This window comes from Pteronotus mesoamericanus, unplaced genomic scaffold, assembly GCF_021234165.1.
Source record: "Pteronotus mesoamericanus isolate MK-2021 breed Mesoamerican mustached bat unplaced genomic scaffold, CSHL_Meso_final scaffold_408, whole genome shotgun sequence".
In the NCBI taxonomy this organism is placed as follows: domain Eukaryota; kingdom Metazoa; phylum Chordata; class Mammalia; order Chiroptera; family Mormoopidae; genus Pteronotus; species Pteronotus mesoamericanus.
The window spans coordinates 4,499,999-4,517,485 of NW_026555315.1; the positions used below are offsets into that span (position 1 = coordinate 4,499,999).

At 53.5% G+C, this 17,487-nt stretch overlaps 2 protein-coding genes across 3 annotated transcripts; one reads left to right on the top strand and one right to left on the bottom strand.

Moving 5' to 3' along the window:
• Positions 1 to 578: 578 nt before the first annotated feature.
• On the top strand, positions 579 to 2,090 carry NT5C (5', 3'-nucleotidase, cytosolic). Its single transcript, XM_054593333.1, has 5 exons — positions 579 to 799; positions 1,101 to 1,201; positions 1,273 to 1,333; positions 1,531 to 1,645; positions 1,775 to 2,090. Exons 1-5 carry the CDS (start codon positions 602 to 604, stop codon positions 1,939 to 1,941), a joined length of 642 nt encoding a protein of 213 aa, XP_054449308.1. The 5' UTR covers positions 579 to 601; the 3' UTR covers positions 1,942 to 2,090.
• A 56-nt stretch (positions 2,091 to 2,146) lies between these two features.
• On the bottom strand, positions 2,147 to 15,960 carry ARMC7 (armadillo repeat containing 7). 2 transcript variants are annotated; one of them, XM_054593334.1, is made up of 3 exons: positions 15,577 to 15,960; positions 15,339 to 15,482; positions 2,147 to 3,874 (listed from the first exon to the last, which is right to left on the bottom strand). In XM_054593334.1, the coding sequence occupies exons 1-3, from the start codon at positions 15,665 to 15,667 to the stop codon at positions 3,513 to 3,515; spliced, it is 597 nt and encodes a 198-aa protein (XP_054449309.1). In that variant the 5' UTR covers positions 15,668 to 15,960; the 3' UTR covers positions 2,147 to 3,512. The 2 variants fall into 2 exon arrangements, with proteins under 2 accessions (XP_054449309.1, XP_054449310.1); XM_054593335.1 differs by having other exon boundaries at positions 3,734 to 3,874; positions 15,403 to 15,482.
• Between the last annotated feature and the right edge of the window lie 1,527 nt (positions 15,961 to 17,487).

Below are 17,487 nucleotides of genomic sequence, written 5' to 3' on the forward strand. Positions count from 1 at the left end.
TTCCCCTTTGTAATGCTTCTGTTGCATTGGTTTGGCAGTATCGGGGTGCTCATATGGGGGATTATACATGGATGTAGTCAAGAAGTGTGAAATCTACAAAATGGGGAATTAACAAAATTTAGCAACATCCAGCATTTTCCAGAGGGGGATCTAACTGCCGATTCTAGAGACGAGGCACTAGTTCCACCGAGAGAAGGGCAGTCCCGAGGACCTGAGCTCGACGGAAATCGTCTGTCAGGTGGGGCTGTATATTTTAAGTAGAAGCTGTCGTGTTCCAAGTCGGCAGGTCTGAGCATTCGTTTCTGGGGAGCTCGGCTCGGGGTCCGCGGCGTCCCCGCGGGCCCCGCGCCCGCAAGCAAGGACTGGCCGCCTGGACCCTAGGATCGCCCCTGTCGGGCCCTGGGGACACCTGCGGCGGCTGAATACTAGAGGGGCGATTCCCGAGCCCTCCCAGCGCTTAGGCCTCCGGGGAGGCGGGTGGGCGGGGCCCATGCAAACACGCCCGGGACGGCCACGCCCACCCGCGGCTCCGGAAGCGGCGGCCAGGGCTCTCCCCACGCTCCCAGCACTCCGTTCGAAAGCGGGTCCTGGCGCTCTCGCCATGGCGATGGCGACGGCGGTGCGGCACGCGCGGCCTGTGCGGGTGCTGGTGGACATGGACGGCGTGCTAGCCGACTTCGAGGCTGGCCTCCTACGGTCCTTTCTCCGCCGCTTCCCCGGGGAGCCGCACGTGCCCCTGGCCGAGCGCCGCGGCTTCTTCGCTCGGGAGCAGTACCGAGCCCTGCGGCCGGACCTGGCGGTAGGGCGTGGGGGTGGCGGGCGCAGCGCGGGGCGCCCTCCGAGGGGGATCCTCCACCCTGCATGTCCGGGAGCGGGAGCTCCAACCCCGCAGGACACTTAGGAGTAGGGAGTCCTACCCTGGGGCAGTATGGTCTCTGCTCCACCTCCCGATTCGCTCTCTTCCAGTTTAAAATTAACAAAACTCACTGCAGGATAGAGAGTTCACCCCAGGATAAGAAGAGCCCGCCCCCCGCCTTTGAGACCCTCGCTGGGGGTAGACTGGCTGAGGCAGAAGCCAGGATGGGAACACTGTCTTTCAGGACAAAATCGCGAGTGTGTATGAAGCCCCCGGCTTTTTCCTAGACTTGGAGCCCATCCCTGGAGCCTTGGAAGCCATGCAGCAGATGAACGCTCTCAAGGAGTGAGGAAGCGGGAGAGGGGGCGGGGAGCAGGGGCCAGCACCGCCCTGTCTAACTGGCGCCTTCCCCGCAGCACCGAGGTCTTCATCTGCACCAGCCCTCTGCTGAAGTATGAGCACTGTGTGGGAGAGAAGGTGCGGCTGCCCCAGCACCTCCTAGACACACTTAGCTAAGTCATGGTCTTAAACCAGCAGAAACACAGGAAGTGTGGGATGGGGGCCAGGGGAGCTGCATCTGTCAAGGGCCGCAGACACCACTCACACCTACTTCCTCACTAGCCTGAATTCAGGGGCCCATCAGGCCCTACTGACACATCTGTGCCCCTACACAGTACCGCTGGGTGGAGAAGCACCTGGGGCCCCAGTTTGTGGAGCGCATCATCATGACGAGGGACAAGACGGTCGTCTTGGGGGACCTGCTCATTGATGATAAGGACACCATTCAAGGTTGGATCTGTTTTCCTTGGCCACCTCCAGGCACCTGGTGTGGGATTAGGGAGAGGGAGCAAACCCCCCCCCCCCCAAAAAAAAACGCACACTGCATGCTTGCTGCCTTTCTCCCGTGCCCTGTCCCAGGCCAAGAGGAGAACCCAAGCTGGGAGCACATCTTGTTCACCTGCTGCCACAACCAGCACCTGGCCCTGCCCCCCACAAGGAGACGACTGCTCTCCTGGAGTGACAACTGGAGGGAGATCATAAACAGCAAACGGCAACCAGGGATCAGGGCCGTGGACAGTGGCTGAAGGAAGGGAAGGCTGGCCAGCAGGGAGCCCCAGCAGAGCTGAGTGACCCCAGCAAGGGGGAGCAGGGGGACACAATAACCTCTACTCTCACAGGCCAGCCACCTGGCACCCCCCGAGGTGGCTGGCATGGAAACACACTGGGAGATCAGTCAGTCAGGAACCTTTTAATAAAAACACTTCAGCTCATTGCTCTTTTCAGGACCTTTATTTGGGAAAATAAAGAGGGAGGAGCCCAAGGGCTGCAGCTGAAATGGAGGCTGATGAAGAGGCCTTCCTCTGCCTACCTCCAGTGGCCCTAGGTCCTGCCCCCCACAGCCCCCCACGCCATTCCTCACTTCTGCCTCTCCCTGGTCTTGTAGGAGGTCCACATTAAGGGAGTGCAACTGCCCAGGACTCCCCATTACTTCCGAACGCTAACCTTCCATGGTTGTCCCACACCCCCTCCCCAGTGCTCACCAGCACACACCGTGGACTGTGGGCCACGCACTGTCTGTCTGGTCCCATCTCCCTGAGCCCCACTCTTGCATGTAGCCCCGAAGCCCTCTTGAGGCTGAGATGCATTTTCAGGGACAGGGACTCCCCTGCACTTAACCCTGATGGCAGAGGAGGGGCCAGGGCTTTTGGGTGAAGGAGGGAAGGGAGGGGGTGGGGGCGAAGGTGCAGCTCCTAGAGTTGGTGCCAGTGTTCCTCACCCGCATGGCCTCGCTCTTAACGCCCAATGGCCACATTAAGTCACTGGGCTGCATCACGCAAGAGCAAGGACCATGTCTTTGTCTTTGAAGCCGTCACACCCGGTCTGGCAGATAGGCCAGTGTGGACAAATGGTTCATCCTGGGCCACAGAGCTCTACAGGCCCATGTCCACCGTGCCCAGCGCCCAACCTGGAAAGCTTGTGAGCCAGCTTCCCAGAGCCTCGCAATAGTTTTAATAATGAGGCCTCCCGATTCGAAAGCGGGTCCTGGCAATGGCGACGGTGGTGCGGCACGCGCGGCCTGTGCGGGTGCTGGTGGACATGGACGGCGTGCTAGCCGACTTTGAGGCTGGCCTCCTACGGTCCTTTCTCCGCCGCTTCCCCGGGGAGCCACACGTGCCCCTGGCCGAGCGCCGCGGCTTCTCATTCCTGTTTCTCAGAAGTGCCCCAGACGCTCCGGGTAAGGGGTCATGCCTCCTTCCTCTGGCTCGGGCAGTGCTCCTAAGCCCAGCCCAGCTGCTCACAAGAGAACCGCCTTCGGCAACAGCTTCTGGGTCGAGGGAGCTGGCTGCTGCTCCCTCATGAGGGTGAGAAGCCTGGCAGTGTGGCGTGTCTGGAGGCAGGGCCGTCGCCTTCCCTCGGCTGAGAATGCCAGCTTAAGAGATTGGCACTGCCTTTGACTTCTCACGTGTCTCAGCGTCTGTCTTTCTCAGCTCATCTCCCAATGCCTTGCATCACAGTGTGATACCTGTCACGCTGAGAAAACTCACCTGTTACATGGCTGCAAAGGCACCATTTGGGGAGAACGTGCTCCCTAGGCCCCACCAGGATTTCGATCTTGTCTCTGGCAACGAGGGCACCACGGCCTTGAGGACTTGCATTAGGACTGCTGTGAGGCCTCGGCCCGTGGCAGGGGGATGCCCAGGGCAGAGTGAGCCGGCTGGCGGCGGGCTTCGGCCACCTGGCCTGGGGAGCAGAAGTCTTCCAGGAAGATCTGGGCCAGGTTCCGGAGCCTCGTGTTGGCAGAGAGAGAGAAGCGCAGCATGCACTGGACCACGGGCAGTGCGGTCAGCTCAGGGTGGCAGCCGGGGCCCGGGGAGCTCAGGTACATGAGCGTGGTGACGGCGGAGAGCACAGTCTCCTCGTTGGGACTGGACAGGCAGCTGATGATGAGCGGGACACCGCCCGTCTGCAGGATGTGCTCCTTGTTGGCCTTGTCTGAGCACAGGTTGCAGAGGCCGCCTGGGGGAGAGCAAGGTAAGCCTGGGCGCCTCCGGCCTGGCCTCCCCGCGCCCCTCCTCCTCCTCCTCTCCACGCAGGGTCCAGGGAAGGGCCCGGGCCTGCCTGCCGCAGCCTAGCTGTCTGGGAGAGGGCGCTTTCCTTCTGGTTCAGCCTGTTCAGTGGGTGATGTCCTTCCCCCCACCCCTTTTTTAAAAAGTAAAACAAAAACAAAACCCGCAATATATCTTTAGAAGAATTTTAAAATATAGGTAAGATGATGGTTTCATGGATGTGTATATATGTCAAGACTTATTCAGGTGTACCATTTAGAGTATGTACAGTTTTATTATATGTCGATTATATTTCAATAAAGCTAAAAATATTAGCCCCGGCTGGGTAACTCAGCTGGTTAGCGCATCATCCCAATACGCCAAGGTTGTGAGTTTGATCCCTGGTCAGGGCACACATGGGAAGGAGCCAATGAATGCATCAAAAAGCAGAACAACAAATCGATCTCTCTCTTAAAAAACTATAAAATTTTTTTAAAAGCTAAAAATACTATAAGTCAAAATATAAACCATCTTAATCCTCCCACCCATTTAGCCTTTGCTTTTCATTCCACAATTTTTAAATAAGTAAATACATATTTTTTAAAAATCTGATACTCCCCTTACTGTTTTGTAAGCCAACTGTTGTCACTTAACGATGTATTGTCCACATCTTTCTGAGCCAATGGCTCTACAATGATGGCATCAATCAGTGGCTATGCCACAAACCATTCTATGGATACAGTGTAACTTTCTAAGAGGTTAGAGCATTTCAGTGTCATTTTCACATCACTGTTACTAGGATTCTGGGGGCAAAAAATAAAACAAAAAAAACCGGCCGGAGTGAGACCTGTGGTTCTGGGACAAGGACACCATGGCTCAGGCGGTGTGGCCAGACTGCCCAGTCTCTCACAACAGGCCTGTGAGCGCTGCCCCCTTGATTTAGTAACCTCTCCGCCCAGGGGACAAATGCTACCCTGACCTGGTGCACTGCACAGCAGTGGCAACTCAATGCAGGAAGCCGACTTCCTGTGCGTGGACTGAGCTTCCTGTTCATTTGCATAACATGACAGAAGGAGACCCCAGGGCCTCAGCGGCGAGGGTCACAGCGAGGGTCACGGCCCTGAGGAACCGAAGAGGGCTGTAAAAGAGCAACACAGCCTGGGCAGCAAACCGAAAAAGGCCACCAGTGTGGTTCCTGGTCAAGGCACATGCCTGGGTTGTGGGCCAGGTCCCCTGGGTTGGGGGCAGGCGAGAGGCAACCAACGGGTGTTTTCCTTGCACATTGATGTTTCTCCCTCTCTTTCTCCCTCCCTTCCTCTCTCTCCAAAAAATAAGTAAAATCTTCTTTAAAAAGCAATATAAAATCTGGAAGATTCCTAAATAATGCATAACAGCAGCAAACTGGTTAAAGAAATTATGCTAAATTTGTATGATGGAAAGGTATACAGCTCTGAGTATCATGCTTTTGAAAAATATTTAGCATGCAAAAATGCTTGCAGTGTACGGTTAAGGAGAAAAAAGGACATCAAACTGTATATACAATACAACTGCAATTTTTAAAAAAGGTCCTCTTCTCACAGCCTTCCAGGACCACCCTCACTAGCCCGTCACGCCCGCCCCTCGCCTGGTTTCGTTTCTCTTCCTCCTACTTAAGAGTTATGTGTCAACATGTTCGTTGGCTGTTGCCCCACTAGAGAACGAACTCCATGGAAATGGGGACTTCATCTTCTCCCATTTCGTATCCTCAGCCTGGCATATAATATAGTAGGTGCTCAGTAAATATAGTAGGTGCTCAATAAATAACTGTTAAACGAATAGTTACATTTTTTAAAAAGGCAGGCTGGAAACACACCAAAATGTTAAAAATGGTTATCTCTGTGTAGTAAGATTATGAGTAATTTTAATTTCCTTTATTCTTCATTTTCTAAGTTGTCTTTAATGAAAATGTTATTGTTATAACCAGGAAAAAGAAGCCTATTTCTTTAAAGCTGAGTTTCGCTCAGAAAGGAGAATAATTCATTAAATGACACAGTTAAAAACAGTAAAAGGACAAAAAGAGAAAATATTCATAGATTAGATGACAGAGGACTGATATCCAGAATATATGAAAAATCCCTGAATATCAAAAGATAAATAGCACACTTTAAAAATGAGCAAAAAGACTTAACCTCGTCACAAAAGGGCCAGTATACATGAAAATGCGCTCATCATTATTTATCAGAGAAATAGAAAACCACAGTAAGATGTCTGGACATTCCCTTTAGAATGGCTAAGCCAGGAGAGATGACACCGCCTCTGCTGGCGAAGACAGGGAGCTACTGGAACTCCCAAACGGTGGGGGCGGGGAGGGTAACTCACCATAACTATGTTGCAAAATTATTTGGCAGCTTCTGATCAAGTTAAACATAGATCTGCCCTATCTCCACAACTCCACTCCTACCTGAGAACACATGTATTCAAGGAATCTACCCAAGGGAAATGAGTACATTTGTATACAAGTAGAAGATCTGTATACAAATAATCATAACAGCTTTCTTCATAACCGCTCCACACTGAAAACAACTCAAATCTCCAACAATAGGTGAGTGGATGAACACAGTGTGGCATATTCATACAAAAACAGGAGCTAATGAAACTGCAACAATTTGGATAATCTCAAACACATTTGTGTAGGAAAAAGGCGCCACGTGACACCTGACACGTTTTGGGGAGGTCCGCAGGGTGGGCCTTACAAACTCGGACGGAGGGCAACCACGCGGGACGGCCGGGACAGAAAAATTCCTCAGTAAAAGCGGGTCATGGCAGGTAGTCACATTCTAAGCCCGTAGCTTCCTCGACAAAGGTCAATCTTTAAGTGAGCCTGTCTACTGTCTTTTTTCATCGAAGGTAATCTATCTCCTTCTCCTGTAATCTTGTTTCCCACGCCCCTCGGGGCACAGCCGCGGCCCCGGAGCAGAGGCCACAGAAGGCCCGGGTATCGGCTGCCCGCATCCCATCGCCCTGTGCTGTGAACGGTCACTGTTAACCACCTTGTAACCGCCAATGTAAAACAAGTGTGTCTCCCTGTCTGACTCTTTACCCAGCCCCGGAGCCTTCCCTGCTTTGCTTTCTCCCACATCCCTAACCTACCACCAATAAATTCCATGTAGCCCCTCATCCATCTCCTCCTTGGATTCTAATGAATAAAATAAGCTGTAAAACTGTCAGTCTCTGGAGCATCTTCTTAATCCATCAAGATTTTGCTTCCCGACAATTGTCAGTTTGGCTCAAATAGACTCATAAAACTTCTCTAGAGTTGTGGATGTTTCTTGCATTGACATGCTGCTGAGGGAACAGGAACTAAACACGGGAGCATGCAGTCTGTGTGACCCCACTCCTGTGAAGTGCGAGAAGAGGCAGAACTAACCCACAGGGATAGGGGTCCGGATGGTGATTGCCTTGGGGACAGAGACACTAACTGGGAGAGGGTCAGAAGGACCTTTCTGTGTCTCGATGAAGGGGCTGGTCACAGACATACATATGCAGTACTTAAGGTGTGTGCTTTTTACTGTAGGTTAACCATGCTACAGTTTAAAAAATGGTTACCAAGCAAAAAGGAGAACAAGTTCTGACTGGCGGGCGAACATGTTTTGGACAAACCAGACAGGACCGAGAAAAAGGGAACAAGAGGCAAAAGACGCATGCTTCTAGCCGCAGGGAACCACAGAGCCGCCTCTCCACCCCCCGGGGAGGCAGAAGAGAAACCCCCAAGAGCAGCCCGGGATGAGTAAGCTGGAGGATCTGAGATCAGTTAGGCGACCTTGGGTCACACAGCAAGTGGGGCATTGCTGCTGGAAGGGACAGGAGGGTCCACGGGTTGTCTTAGGGATTAAATTAGGTCACATTGACAAATGCTTGGCCAGCACCTGGTGCCTGGGGGCTGGGCGAGCCCTTGGAGATAACGGCCTAAGACACCACTACATCTGAGGGCCCAGCCACCCCATGGGCCCTGAGCTGGCCGCAGCCCATCCCAACCTGTTATCCCTGACTTTTCCAGATCAATGGCTCGTCCTGGTGAATGCTTCACCACTTCCTAAATACTATCAAACAGGGAAGCGAGCTGCCAGACCCGCACCCCCACCCCATACCTCTTGCTAAGTGGCCCCAGGCCCTGCATCGGCAGCAGCCAGCCTAGACTCACAGCTGGGCTTCGCCTGGGAGTCTCCAAGCCCAGCCCAAGCAGCAGCCATCTCCGACCGCTTTACAGCTCAGGCAGGGCGGCCCTGGGCAGAACACAGGAGGGGGCTGACCCTGGCCTGCACCACCCAGGATGCCCCAGGGCCAGCGCACCCAGTGGCCAGCTACAGACCTCGTCAGAGCACCACCGCCCTGCCCCTGCACCGCGGCTCCTCCGCGGAGGGCAGAGGGCGGTGGTCCGTGGTCACAGCCAGTCCTTGCGGTTGACTGGCCTGGGTAAATCCCTCCCATTGACCTGCCAACTGCAATGAAGGCTGAACTACAAGAGGGTGTGCTCAGCCCACATCAAGGGTGCACCTCGGGTACCCAGCCTGGGTGATAGAAGAGGCGGTGCCCTGAACCCTACAGGACACCCACTACATTAGGCCACACAACCAAGACAGGGAGTCAAAGCAGCTCTGCCCAACACATAGAAACAAACACAGGGAGGCTGCCAAAACGAGGAGACAAAGAAACACGGCCTAAATGAAAAAATAGATCAAAACTCCAGAAAAAGAGCTAAATGAACTGGAGATAAGCAGTGTATCAGATGCGGAGTTCAGAACACTGGTTATACGGATGCTCAAGGAGCTTAGTGAGGACCTCAGCAGCATAAAACAGATCCAGTCAGAAACGAAAGATACACTCATTGAAATAAAGAACAATTTACAGGGAAACAAGAGTAGGGTAGATGAAGCCGAGAATCACATCAATGATTTGGAACATAAGGAAGCAGAAACAACCAAACAGAACAACGGAAAGAAAAAAAAAATGGATAACAAAAACAAGGATAGTGAAGGAGCCTCTGGAACAACTTCAAGCAGTCCAACATTCACTTCACTGGGGTGCCGGAAAGAGAAGAGAAAGAGCAAGAAATTGGAAAGAAACTCAAAACACCAACCTGAAAGAACATAAGCACCCTTATGTTCATGCGGCGTGACTTACAATCGCTAAGATGTGGAAGCGGCCCGCGTGCCCACCCGTAGATGAGTGGATCAAACAACTGTGGGACATTTACACCATGGAACACTACTTGGCTCTAAAAAAGGAGAAAATTTTACCCTTTGCGACAGCATGGATGGACATGGAGAACATTATGGTAAGTGAAATAAGCCAGTCAGAAAAAAGACAAATACCACAGGATTTCACTCATAGGTGGAATCTAATGGACAAGCCGAACTAACACGGAAAATGGGGACAGACGTAGACGGAGGGCAGACAAAAACGGAAGGCGGGGGCAGTGCGTGGTAGTCAGCGGGTAGAGGGGCTGAGCAAAAAGGGAAGAGGACTCATGGACATGGACAACAGTGTGGTGATTGCCGGGGGACGGGGGATATTAGGGGACTAAATGGTAACGGGAAAAAATACAATAAAGGTTATATTAAAAGCAAGCAAACAAAAACAAAGGGAGGCCGCCCCGAGAATTTATCTATCAACCTTTTTCTGCACGCCACCACCATCTGGTGGCGGCTACATGTATTGCAGAAAATACAACCCACGGAAAGGGCTTTAACCTGAATTCTGGGAGGCAACTTACTTGGACCCTGTTTTAGTACCAAGACTACCAAGAATTCTGTGATATCCTAGGGTTTATCCAATTTTCACAGAAGTAGAGAATTCTCTTCTGGTTCCTGTAGGTCTCCATACAGCATCTAGGATGGTGCGGGTGTGCACTTGCAGCGTATGGGACACCTGAGGGTCGACCCGTGGTGCTTTGGGCAAACGTTTCCAACCTAATGCCAAAGGCTGCCAGTGTTTTTATTTGGGGCATGAACTCAGAATACTCTTTCAAGCATTTGCTGAGATCCTGGCTTTATATTTGGTTCCCCAATTCACTCACTTCCCAAACCCTGGCCTGGCCTGAGCAGGACCACCTCCTGGGGGCAGCGCCTCTTGAGCGCCTGCGCCAGGGATGACATGCCACCAGGACCCTCTCAGGGGTATTTTGGAGGTGGCAAGGTGCAGGGGACACAAAGATCCAGGGAAGAAGACACACGGGACTTTAGGCTCAGCTCTGGCAGCTGGGTCCCCTGGGCACAGGATTGGACCAGGAAGGCTGGGGTCAGCCCCGGGCCCCCGTTACCACCAAGAGCTCGAGCCTCAGGTGATTCAGGTGATGGCCCTACCTCACCGGGGCGCTGCTTCCTCCCAAGTAAAGAGCACTCAGCACTGTGTGCCACGGGTTCATGACAAATGCAGAGACCTTGCAGGCACTGCAGGCACACAGTGGGCATGGGGTCGGCCTCCAGAAAAGGTGGCCTTTATCATGACGACCCCCAAACCCTGCCCTGGACTCTGACAGGAGGAAAGGCAGCCAGGACCACAGTCAAAGGGTAGGCATAATCGTTCTCAACGGACAAGCGCACATAAGGTCAGGACCGTGGAAGACACAGAGGAGACTTGAAAAAAAGCCCGTGTGTTGCCTGCGATGCTGCAGCCAGATTCTTCTTTGGGGCTCTAGCTCTGCTGACCAGGGTGTCTGCGAGGTCACAGGAGGATGACCCCCACGGAGACGACAGTCAGGGATATGAGCGCACCACCGCCCAGCGACTTTCAGGCCTGCAGCCCACAAGAGAGGCCCCGCATCAGGGCTGAACCCGCAGAGGGGCCCCGGAAGGAAGCCTGCGAGCGTGGCGGCTGCATCCTGACCTGGCCCGCCCCTGACCAGCCGCCTGGGCCCCCGATTCCACATCGGTTAAGTGAAAGACTTATGTTTCTTTCCAGCTTTCACAGTCTCCAACCCAAGAACTCAGGAATCTTCTGTGGGCCGGAAAGTGGCCAAGAGGGCAGCTGCTAGAACCCGACAGCCTCGGGTTCAAGTCCCAGGTCTGCTCTCTTTCAACCTGTGAGCAACCCTCCCGTAAGCCTCGGCCTCGTCGTTGGAAATGGCCCGCTGTGAGCCTGCCTGCTTTCGGCGCTGTCCCAGGGTCAGTGGGGACACAGCATAGGCGGCCGGTGTGCGGGCACAGAAGGGGCTCCATGCGAGGGGCTATTGGAGCAGGTCCTGATCAGCGGGGCTGCGCCAGCTTTGCAGCTGGGAGGCTGAGTGTGGCACCGGAGACACAGCACAGCCGGACTCGCCTCCCCTGAAACTGCGGGGACAGCACCAGGACGCTTAGGATCGACTCCACAGATCCTCCTGCCACCCGGGGATGTTTCCCCAGAAGGGAAGGCTCCCTGGAGCGGAGAGCTGGGTCCCACGGCAGGACACGACTCCACCCCGCCGCCTCTCTCGGGGAGGTGCGGGACCTGGTTATCCTCAAAGGGGCTCCACATCCCGCAGCCGCAGACTCTCTGTCTAGCTGACCGCCCAGCCCCTCCGTGAGGCACATACTGACGTGGCCCGGGGGACAGCCGGTGGGAGGAGGGAAGTCACGCACAGAGCGTCAACTCAGTGAGGTCAGGCCCATTGCCCAAGGCTCAAACTATTGGCGATAACTGGAGCCAGGAGCTGAACCCAGCCTTCCTGGATCCAAATTCTGTGCTCAGAGCCGGCTCAAAGTCCCGTGTGTCTTCTTTTCTGGATCTTTGTTTCCTCTGCACCTTGCCACCTCTGAAATATCCTTGAGATGGTTCTGGGAGCAAAGACTTAAACCCAGGCCTGCCTGACCCCAAAGCCTAGCTCTTACCAAACTCATTACGTTCCTTGCCAACAAACAGACGTTGGTTTTGGTTCTGCGCCATGGCCACGGGCAATCTAACCCAGATCCCCTCTCTGCCAGTTATTGCAGAGCTGGCCCCACTCAGGGCTGCAGAGCCAAGTCACAGCCAGTACTCTATACCTTTGGGGACCTTCTTTCACCTTCTCCAGACCAAAAGGCCAGAGCATTCAAGACCTAACAGAGACGAGCCAGGCTGTGCTCTGCCCTCCTGGCAATCACAATCTTGGGCCTGCCACCAGAGATAAGAGATTTGAAAGCAGAATAAGCGCCTGACAGTGTTTCCCATTTAGCGCCAGACACATTAAGAGAAAAGAAAACTGACAGCAGTAACAACATTCGCTTCTAAGTATCACTGGGGCTCTCCTTTTAAGTTACGCACAATAAATAAAAGACAAATTTACTCTGAGAGGATCCAGTGAAGAGAGAGCTGAGAAAGTTACTGCTCTTGGAACTGAGGACCTTGCTCTGATGGGAATAAGGAGGAATAAAAAAAAAAAGGAGAAAAATGCAGCTGAAAGAAGACTGGGAGGCCGGCCAGGAGCGAAAACTCAGGCTTGGCACGAGCCTCCCCCACGTTCTGAGGGCTCCTGCCTGGGGAAAGTTGCTTCTTACTCCTGTAAAAACTTTTCCTGGGTGACTGCTCTTTTCAGGAAAGTTTTCTCCAGAGTCAAAAGCCTGACTTCGAGGAGCTCTGTCACTCGCGGGCGAGGTTCGGTCGCACGCTACCGCCGGGGCCGCTGCCACCAAGCTGGCGTCAGAAGGCATGGCGCTGAGTTATAAAAACGGAGGGGTGGGGGCTTCCGTTGGCGAATGCCTTAAAGTGTCAAGTGTTTAGAACATTTGTTTAGCATAATAATCTTCCAGACGGGTATGGACAGGAGCTGATGCCAGTCTACTAGATCTGGGCCACTGGGGCGCCTGCCGCTAACCCAGCTTGAGAGGAACTTAGTCCCGCCCTCTCCACAGGTTGAAAACTCCAGGGAGCCCAGCGCAGGCCTCCGCCCCCCCCCCCCCCCCCCCACCCAGAGCTCCAGGCCCTGCACCCCCTCCCACAGCTGCACGGGCCTCTTTCCTGGACCCTGACTCCCAGGGTGATCCTCACGGTTGGTGCGCACACTCCAAAGTCCAAGGAGGGGCCACGGGCAGGTGTGTGGGGGTTGTGGACAAAGCTGGGGTGTCCTCACACGTGTGTGAGACCCGCCGTGGTAAGAAGAGGAGGGATGCCCCCATTTGTACGCTAGCCCCAGTGCCGCAAACATTTGGGGCGGGCCTTGGGTGGTCTCTTAAAATTTTAAATCGCACGCACCTATGATGTATTTGGAAAATAACAAGTGTTTCTTGATGCTGTCAAGGCTTTCGAACTAATTTCTAGGTTACAGGAAATTAAAGGGGGTAAAGAAATAAACTAACACCATGAAGAGGCAGCCAGACAACCTGGAAAGTGGATGTTCTAGAGAACTGGTCTGGGTCCTTTAACAATTAGTGTTATGAAAAAAAAGTCTCCCAATGCTTAAAAGAGAGATAATTTACTCAGTGACTTCCTTCCAAAGGGTACAATATGTAAGGGGGATAAAAGAATAACTTTACAGTGGAGAAACCTGACCAACTCTTCCTCAGCCAGGGCATCAAGGCTGTCGGCAAAAGTGGTTAAGTCGGGTTGCGAGCAGGGACCTCTGATCTGATGGGCTGAGAAGGGCGCGTTAGCTCCGTGGTTGTCCTCCCTAAAACCTGGTCTAATCATGAGAAAAACATCGAATTCTGACTGAGGGACAGTCTACAAAATACCTGCCCAGTACTCCTCAAAACTATCAAAAAGGAAAAAAAATTCTAAGAGGAGGAGCCTAAGGAGATGTGACAACTAAATGTAATACAGTATCCAGGATGGGATCCTAAGAAAGTCTGAATGCAGTATGGGCTTTAGTTAAAAATAATAATAACGTATCAATACTGGTTTATTAAATGTAACAAATATACCACACTAATGGAAGATGTTAATAACAGGGAAACTGGGTGTGGCATATATGCCAACTCTCTGTATTAACTCTGCAATTTTTCTAAAAGTGTTCTCTTTTTTTAAGATTTTATTTATTTATTTTTAGAGAGAGGGGAAGGGAGAAAGGGGGGGAGAAAAACAGCAGTGCGTGGTTGGCTCGCGCGCGCCCCCTACTGGGGACCTGGCCGGCAACCCAGGCGTGTGCCATGACCTGGGAGTGCCACAAGCGGCCCTTTGGTTCGCAGGCTGGCACTCAATCCACTGAGCCACACCAGCTGGGGCTTAAAACTGTTCTAAAATACAATATTTATTTTAAAAGAGAGAAGATTGAGACATAAGGAAAATAATAACCAGATTAAATTGCATGGATTCTGGTTTACATAAACCAAAGAAATGGCCCTTTGGGAACTATGAGAGAAATTTGCATAAGTGGGCATTAGGTGACAACAGAATTATTCTTAAAGGCTTCTTTCCCTACATAGATAAGATTCTTTTCACTATATGATTTTTTTATGTATTTAAATTTTTTTTTAATTTATTACTTATTTTCAGAGAGAAGGGAAGGGAGGGAGAAAGACAGAGAAACACTGATGTGAGAGAGAAACAACAAAGTGTTGCCTCTCATACGCACTCCAACCCCAGGACTGAACCTGCAACCTAATCATGTGCGCTGACTGGGAATCGAACCAGCAACCTTTTGCTTTGCAGGACCACCCAACTGAACCACACGGGTCATGGCAGAAATGTTATTTTTTAAAGATGCATGCTGAAAAAGAATTTTCGTTTGCCTTCCGAAAAACTTCCACACTCTCTCCCATGGCCTAGATCTCAGCCCGCGGGCTCTGGAGCTGCCACCTCTACAACCTCGTCCTGTGCCTCTCTGCTTCCCTCCCCCCATCCTGACCCATCACCGGCGTTCCTCCGGCCTCCTCCTGCCAGACCGTCTGCCGCCCGTGCTGTACCTCTGCCTAGAACGCCTGCCACGGCGGCCAAAACTTAAGCAGCCCCGTCTCCCATTGCTCTATCTCATCCCTCTGTCTCCTTCAGAGTCTCAGCTTTTCGGTCTGTTTGCCCACCATCTGTCTGCCCCTACTAGAATCAAAGTTCAAAGGGCAAACACCTTTCCCGGATTGTTTGCCATCTCCCCAGCACTAGAACAGTACCTTGCTCGCACCCTTCCTGCCCAGTGAATAACTTACTATATCTTAGGCCATAACAACTACAGGAACCACAAGCCATCCCAAATCACCTCTACTCCTTTCGATATTAAAACTTTAACATAAAGATGTTTAAAAGAGCCCTCTACATTTCCCCCTCCTCCAAGTGGCTTCAATCCATTCCCTCATTCATGATCTCGTCTCTGAGCAGGAGGGGAAGGCAGGCCTGCCGAGGGAGTCCTGGGCGTGAGTTCCAGACCTGCTTCAAGCTAGCTGTGACCTGGACATTGTGTGACCCGCGAAGTCTGCCTCGCCCGAGGTTCCTTTCCCAAGGACCCATTTCTCACTCTCCTGTCTCATCACAGCCCATCACCAATCAGGCTTCTGGGAGACCAGTCCCATCCTTACCAATAGCAAACTCCACCAGGGTCTCATTCTCCTCCGACAGCGAATCGAGGAATAAATCCAGGACCTGCAGCTGTCGCAGATACTGGTAGTTGCTGGGGTCATAGGCGAAGTTGGCAAGGTTGGCGAGGACTTGCTCCTTGGCGTCTGCAGCGGAAAAGCGGCGCTGGAGCCAGGTCCGGGGCGGCGGTCGCGGGCGGACCCCTGCCCCGTCCCCTGCCCTTCATCCTGTCGCCCTCACCTTGGCTCTCCGTCTCCTGGAATTCCGTGACCAGCGCCTGCAGGTATCCCAGCCGCCCGACGTGGGGGTCTACCTTCGGCTTCTGGGCCATGGTCGGGGAGGCAGAGGGTCCCCGGGGCACAGAAGAGCGCGTCAATGAGGCCAGAAAGGCTGGCGAGAGCCTCACTGGGCCTCACTGGGCAAGGGCAGACCAGGGTAGGACACTGGTTCCTTTCCTGGATTCAGGTCCTGCGGTAATTTGCAGCTGGAATTGGTTTGAGGTGGGGGTATCAGGACCTTGTAAGAGATGGGCGTGAGGATCTGAGCCGCAGATTTCGAGGCGACTGCGCGAAGGAGGAGGAAGTAGCACCACCCACCCCCAGCTAGTAGGTAGGATTTTCCGCACGATTCCGGGCTTCCGGCGGAAACCCCGCTTAGCCCCGCCCCAGAGGGCGGAAAGGGGCAGGGCGAAGGCGGAGCCGTCGCTGAGCTCGGCGCGCGTGCGCATTGCGCTTCACGCCTTAACGCTTTTGCCGGCGGCGGAGGGGTGCTAGTGATTTGAGCGGCATATCTGGGGTCCATAAGCGCGTAGAGGCGCCAGACGTTGTGGGGTGGGGGGCTGTCGAGGCAGTACCACGTCCAGGTCCTCTTGTACCTGACGAGGAAACACAGGCCAGCCTCTTTGACCAAGGGACGACCCTCTGGAGCGTGGGCGTCGGCACCGTACGGTCCCACCCACCCTCACCCCCACCCCACCCCTTGCGTCCCTTGACATTGCTTTATGGTCAGCTTTTCCAAAAAGCTGTGCGAGCCTGGTACTCCCTGCTCCCCAGCCCCGAGCTGAGTCTTCCACCTCTGGCCAGAAATCTCGGGAACTGGGTATAAGACCCTGTCAGCCAGGAGGATGGGGATCGCTGGGCAGCACCGACAGGTGGCAGGAATCTGTATTCACCCAAATGTACCGTTTTTGGTAGCTTTCTGGGTTGGGCAGCAGCCCTGCACGTGGAAGCCCTTCTGTCCAATTCTTTCTTGGTGCTTCTCAGGAAAGTGATGTATGATCGAGACTTCACAGACGCGGGGGCCAAAGCACCAGTGAGGAAGGGGTCCTGCCGCACTCCCATCGTGATTGAAAACGTGAAGGTAAAGGCAGCTTGGGCTGCGAGCTTCTAGAGGGCAAGGAGCATGTGCCTTTGGTCTTCGGCCATACTCCACCCTGCCACCGTCCCATTGGGAGCAAGCCCCACACGCGCCGGCTCAGGTCCTTGCCGTCACTCCCTGCCTTCTGCACACCTCCTGGGGCAGGAGTTTCGACCACAGTCTGGGTGCTTGGGTACCGTGGCTGCTCTGTGATAGTGGTGGCCCCAGGGCCCTCACCAGGCCCTTCAGCTTCTTCTGGGAACTGATGTGACCTGGGGATATACATCTTAGCCCAAGGTGGCCAGGGGGCTTCTCTCCCTCTGGCTGGACAGAGCAGCAAAGGCTTGGGGACCAGAAGGTTAGAGCTTAGGGTCAGAATGTAAGTGAGCACCTCACCTGGTGCTACTCAGAACTCTTCCAGACCCTGCCTAGAGGATCCCCAGAAAATCAGCCAAGTGTGGGGTCTGGAGTCAGATAGGCCTCCCGTTTTCCCCTCATTTGTTTCCTCCCAAGGGCTCAGCGCCCCTGCTCCTTGGAGACAAATTCTCAGCCCCTACTTTTGTGCTGAGCGCTGCAACCGGTTCTTTCTCCAATCTGCCCGCCCCTGGCACGTAGCAGATGCTTAACCATTTGTTGAAGAGAGCCTGCCCAGTGACTGTTGCTGCTGTGGCCTGAAAACCAAGTTCTTTCTGCTCAATGGCCACTGATCATCTTTTTTTTCCCTAAAAGAAACCTGTTTTGTCCTGACCTGTGTGGCTTCGTTGATTGGGTATCATCCCTCAAGGCAAAGGATCA

Coding starts and splice junctions, on each gene's coding strand:
- NT5C (XM_054593333.1), top strand. CDS start 602: ATGGCGATGGCGACGGCGGTGCGGCACGCGCGGCCTGTGCGGGTGCTG. Junction 1,202..1,272: donor CAGATGAACGCTCTCAAGGA/GTGAGGAAGCGG, acceptor CCTTCCCCGCAG/CACCGAGGTCTTCATCTGCA. Junction 1,646..1,774: donor TGATAAGGACACCATTCAAG/GTTGGATCTGTT, acceptor GCCCTGTCCCAG/GCCAAGAGGAGAACCCAAGC.
- ARMC7 (XM_054593334.1), bottom strand. CDS start 15,667: ATGGCCCAGAAGCCGAAGGTAGACCCCCACGTCGGGCGGCTGGGATAC. Junction 15,483..15,576: donor CCAGGAGACGGAGAGCCAAG/GTGAGGGCGACA, acceptor TTTCCGCTGCAG/ACGCCAAGGAGCAAGTCCTC. Junction 3,875..15,338: donor CCTGGTGGAGTTTGCTATTG/GTAAGGATGGGA, acceptor GCTCTCCCCCAG/GCGGCCTCTGCAACCTGTGC.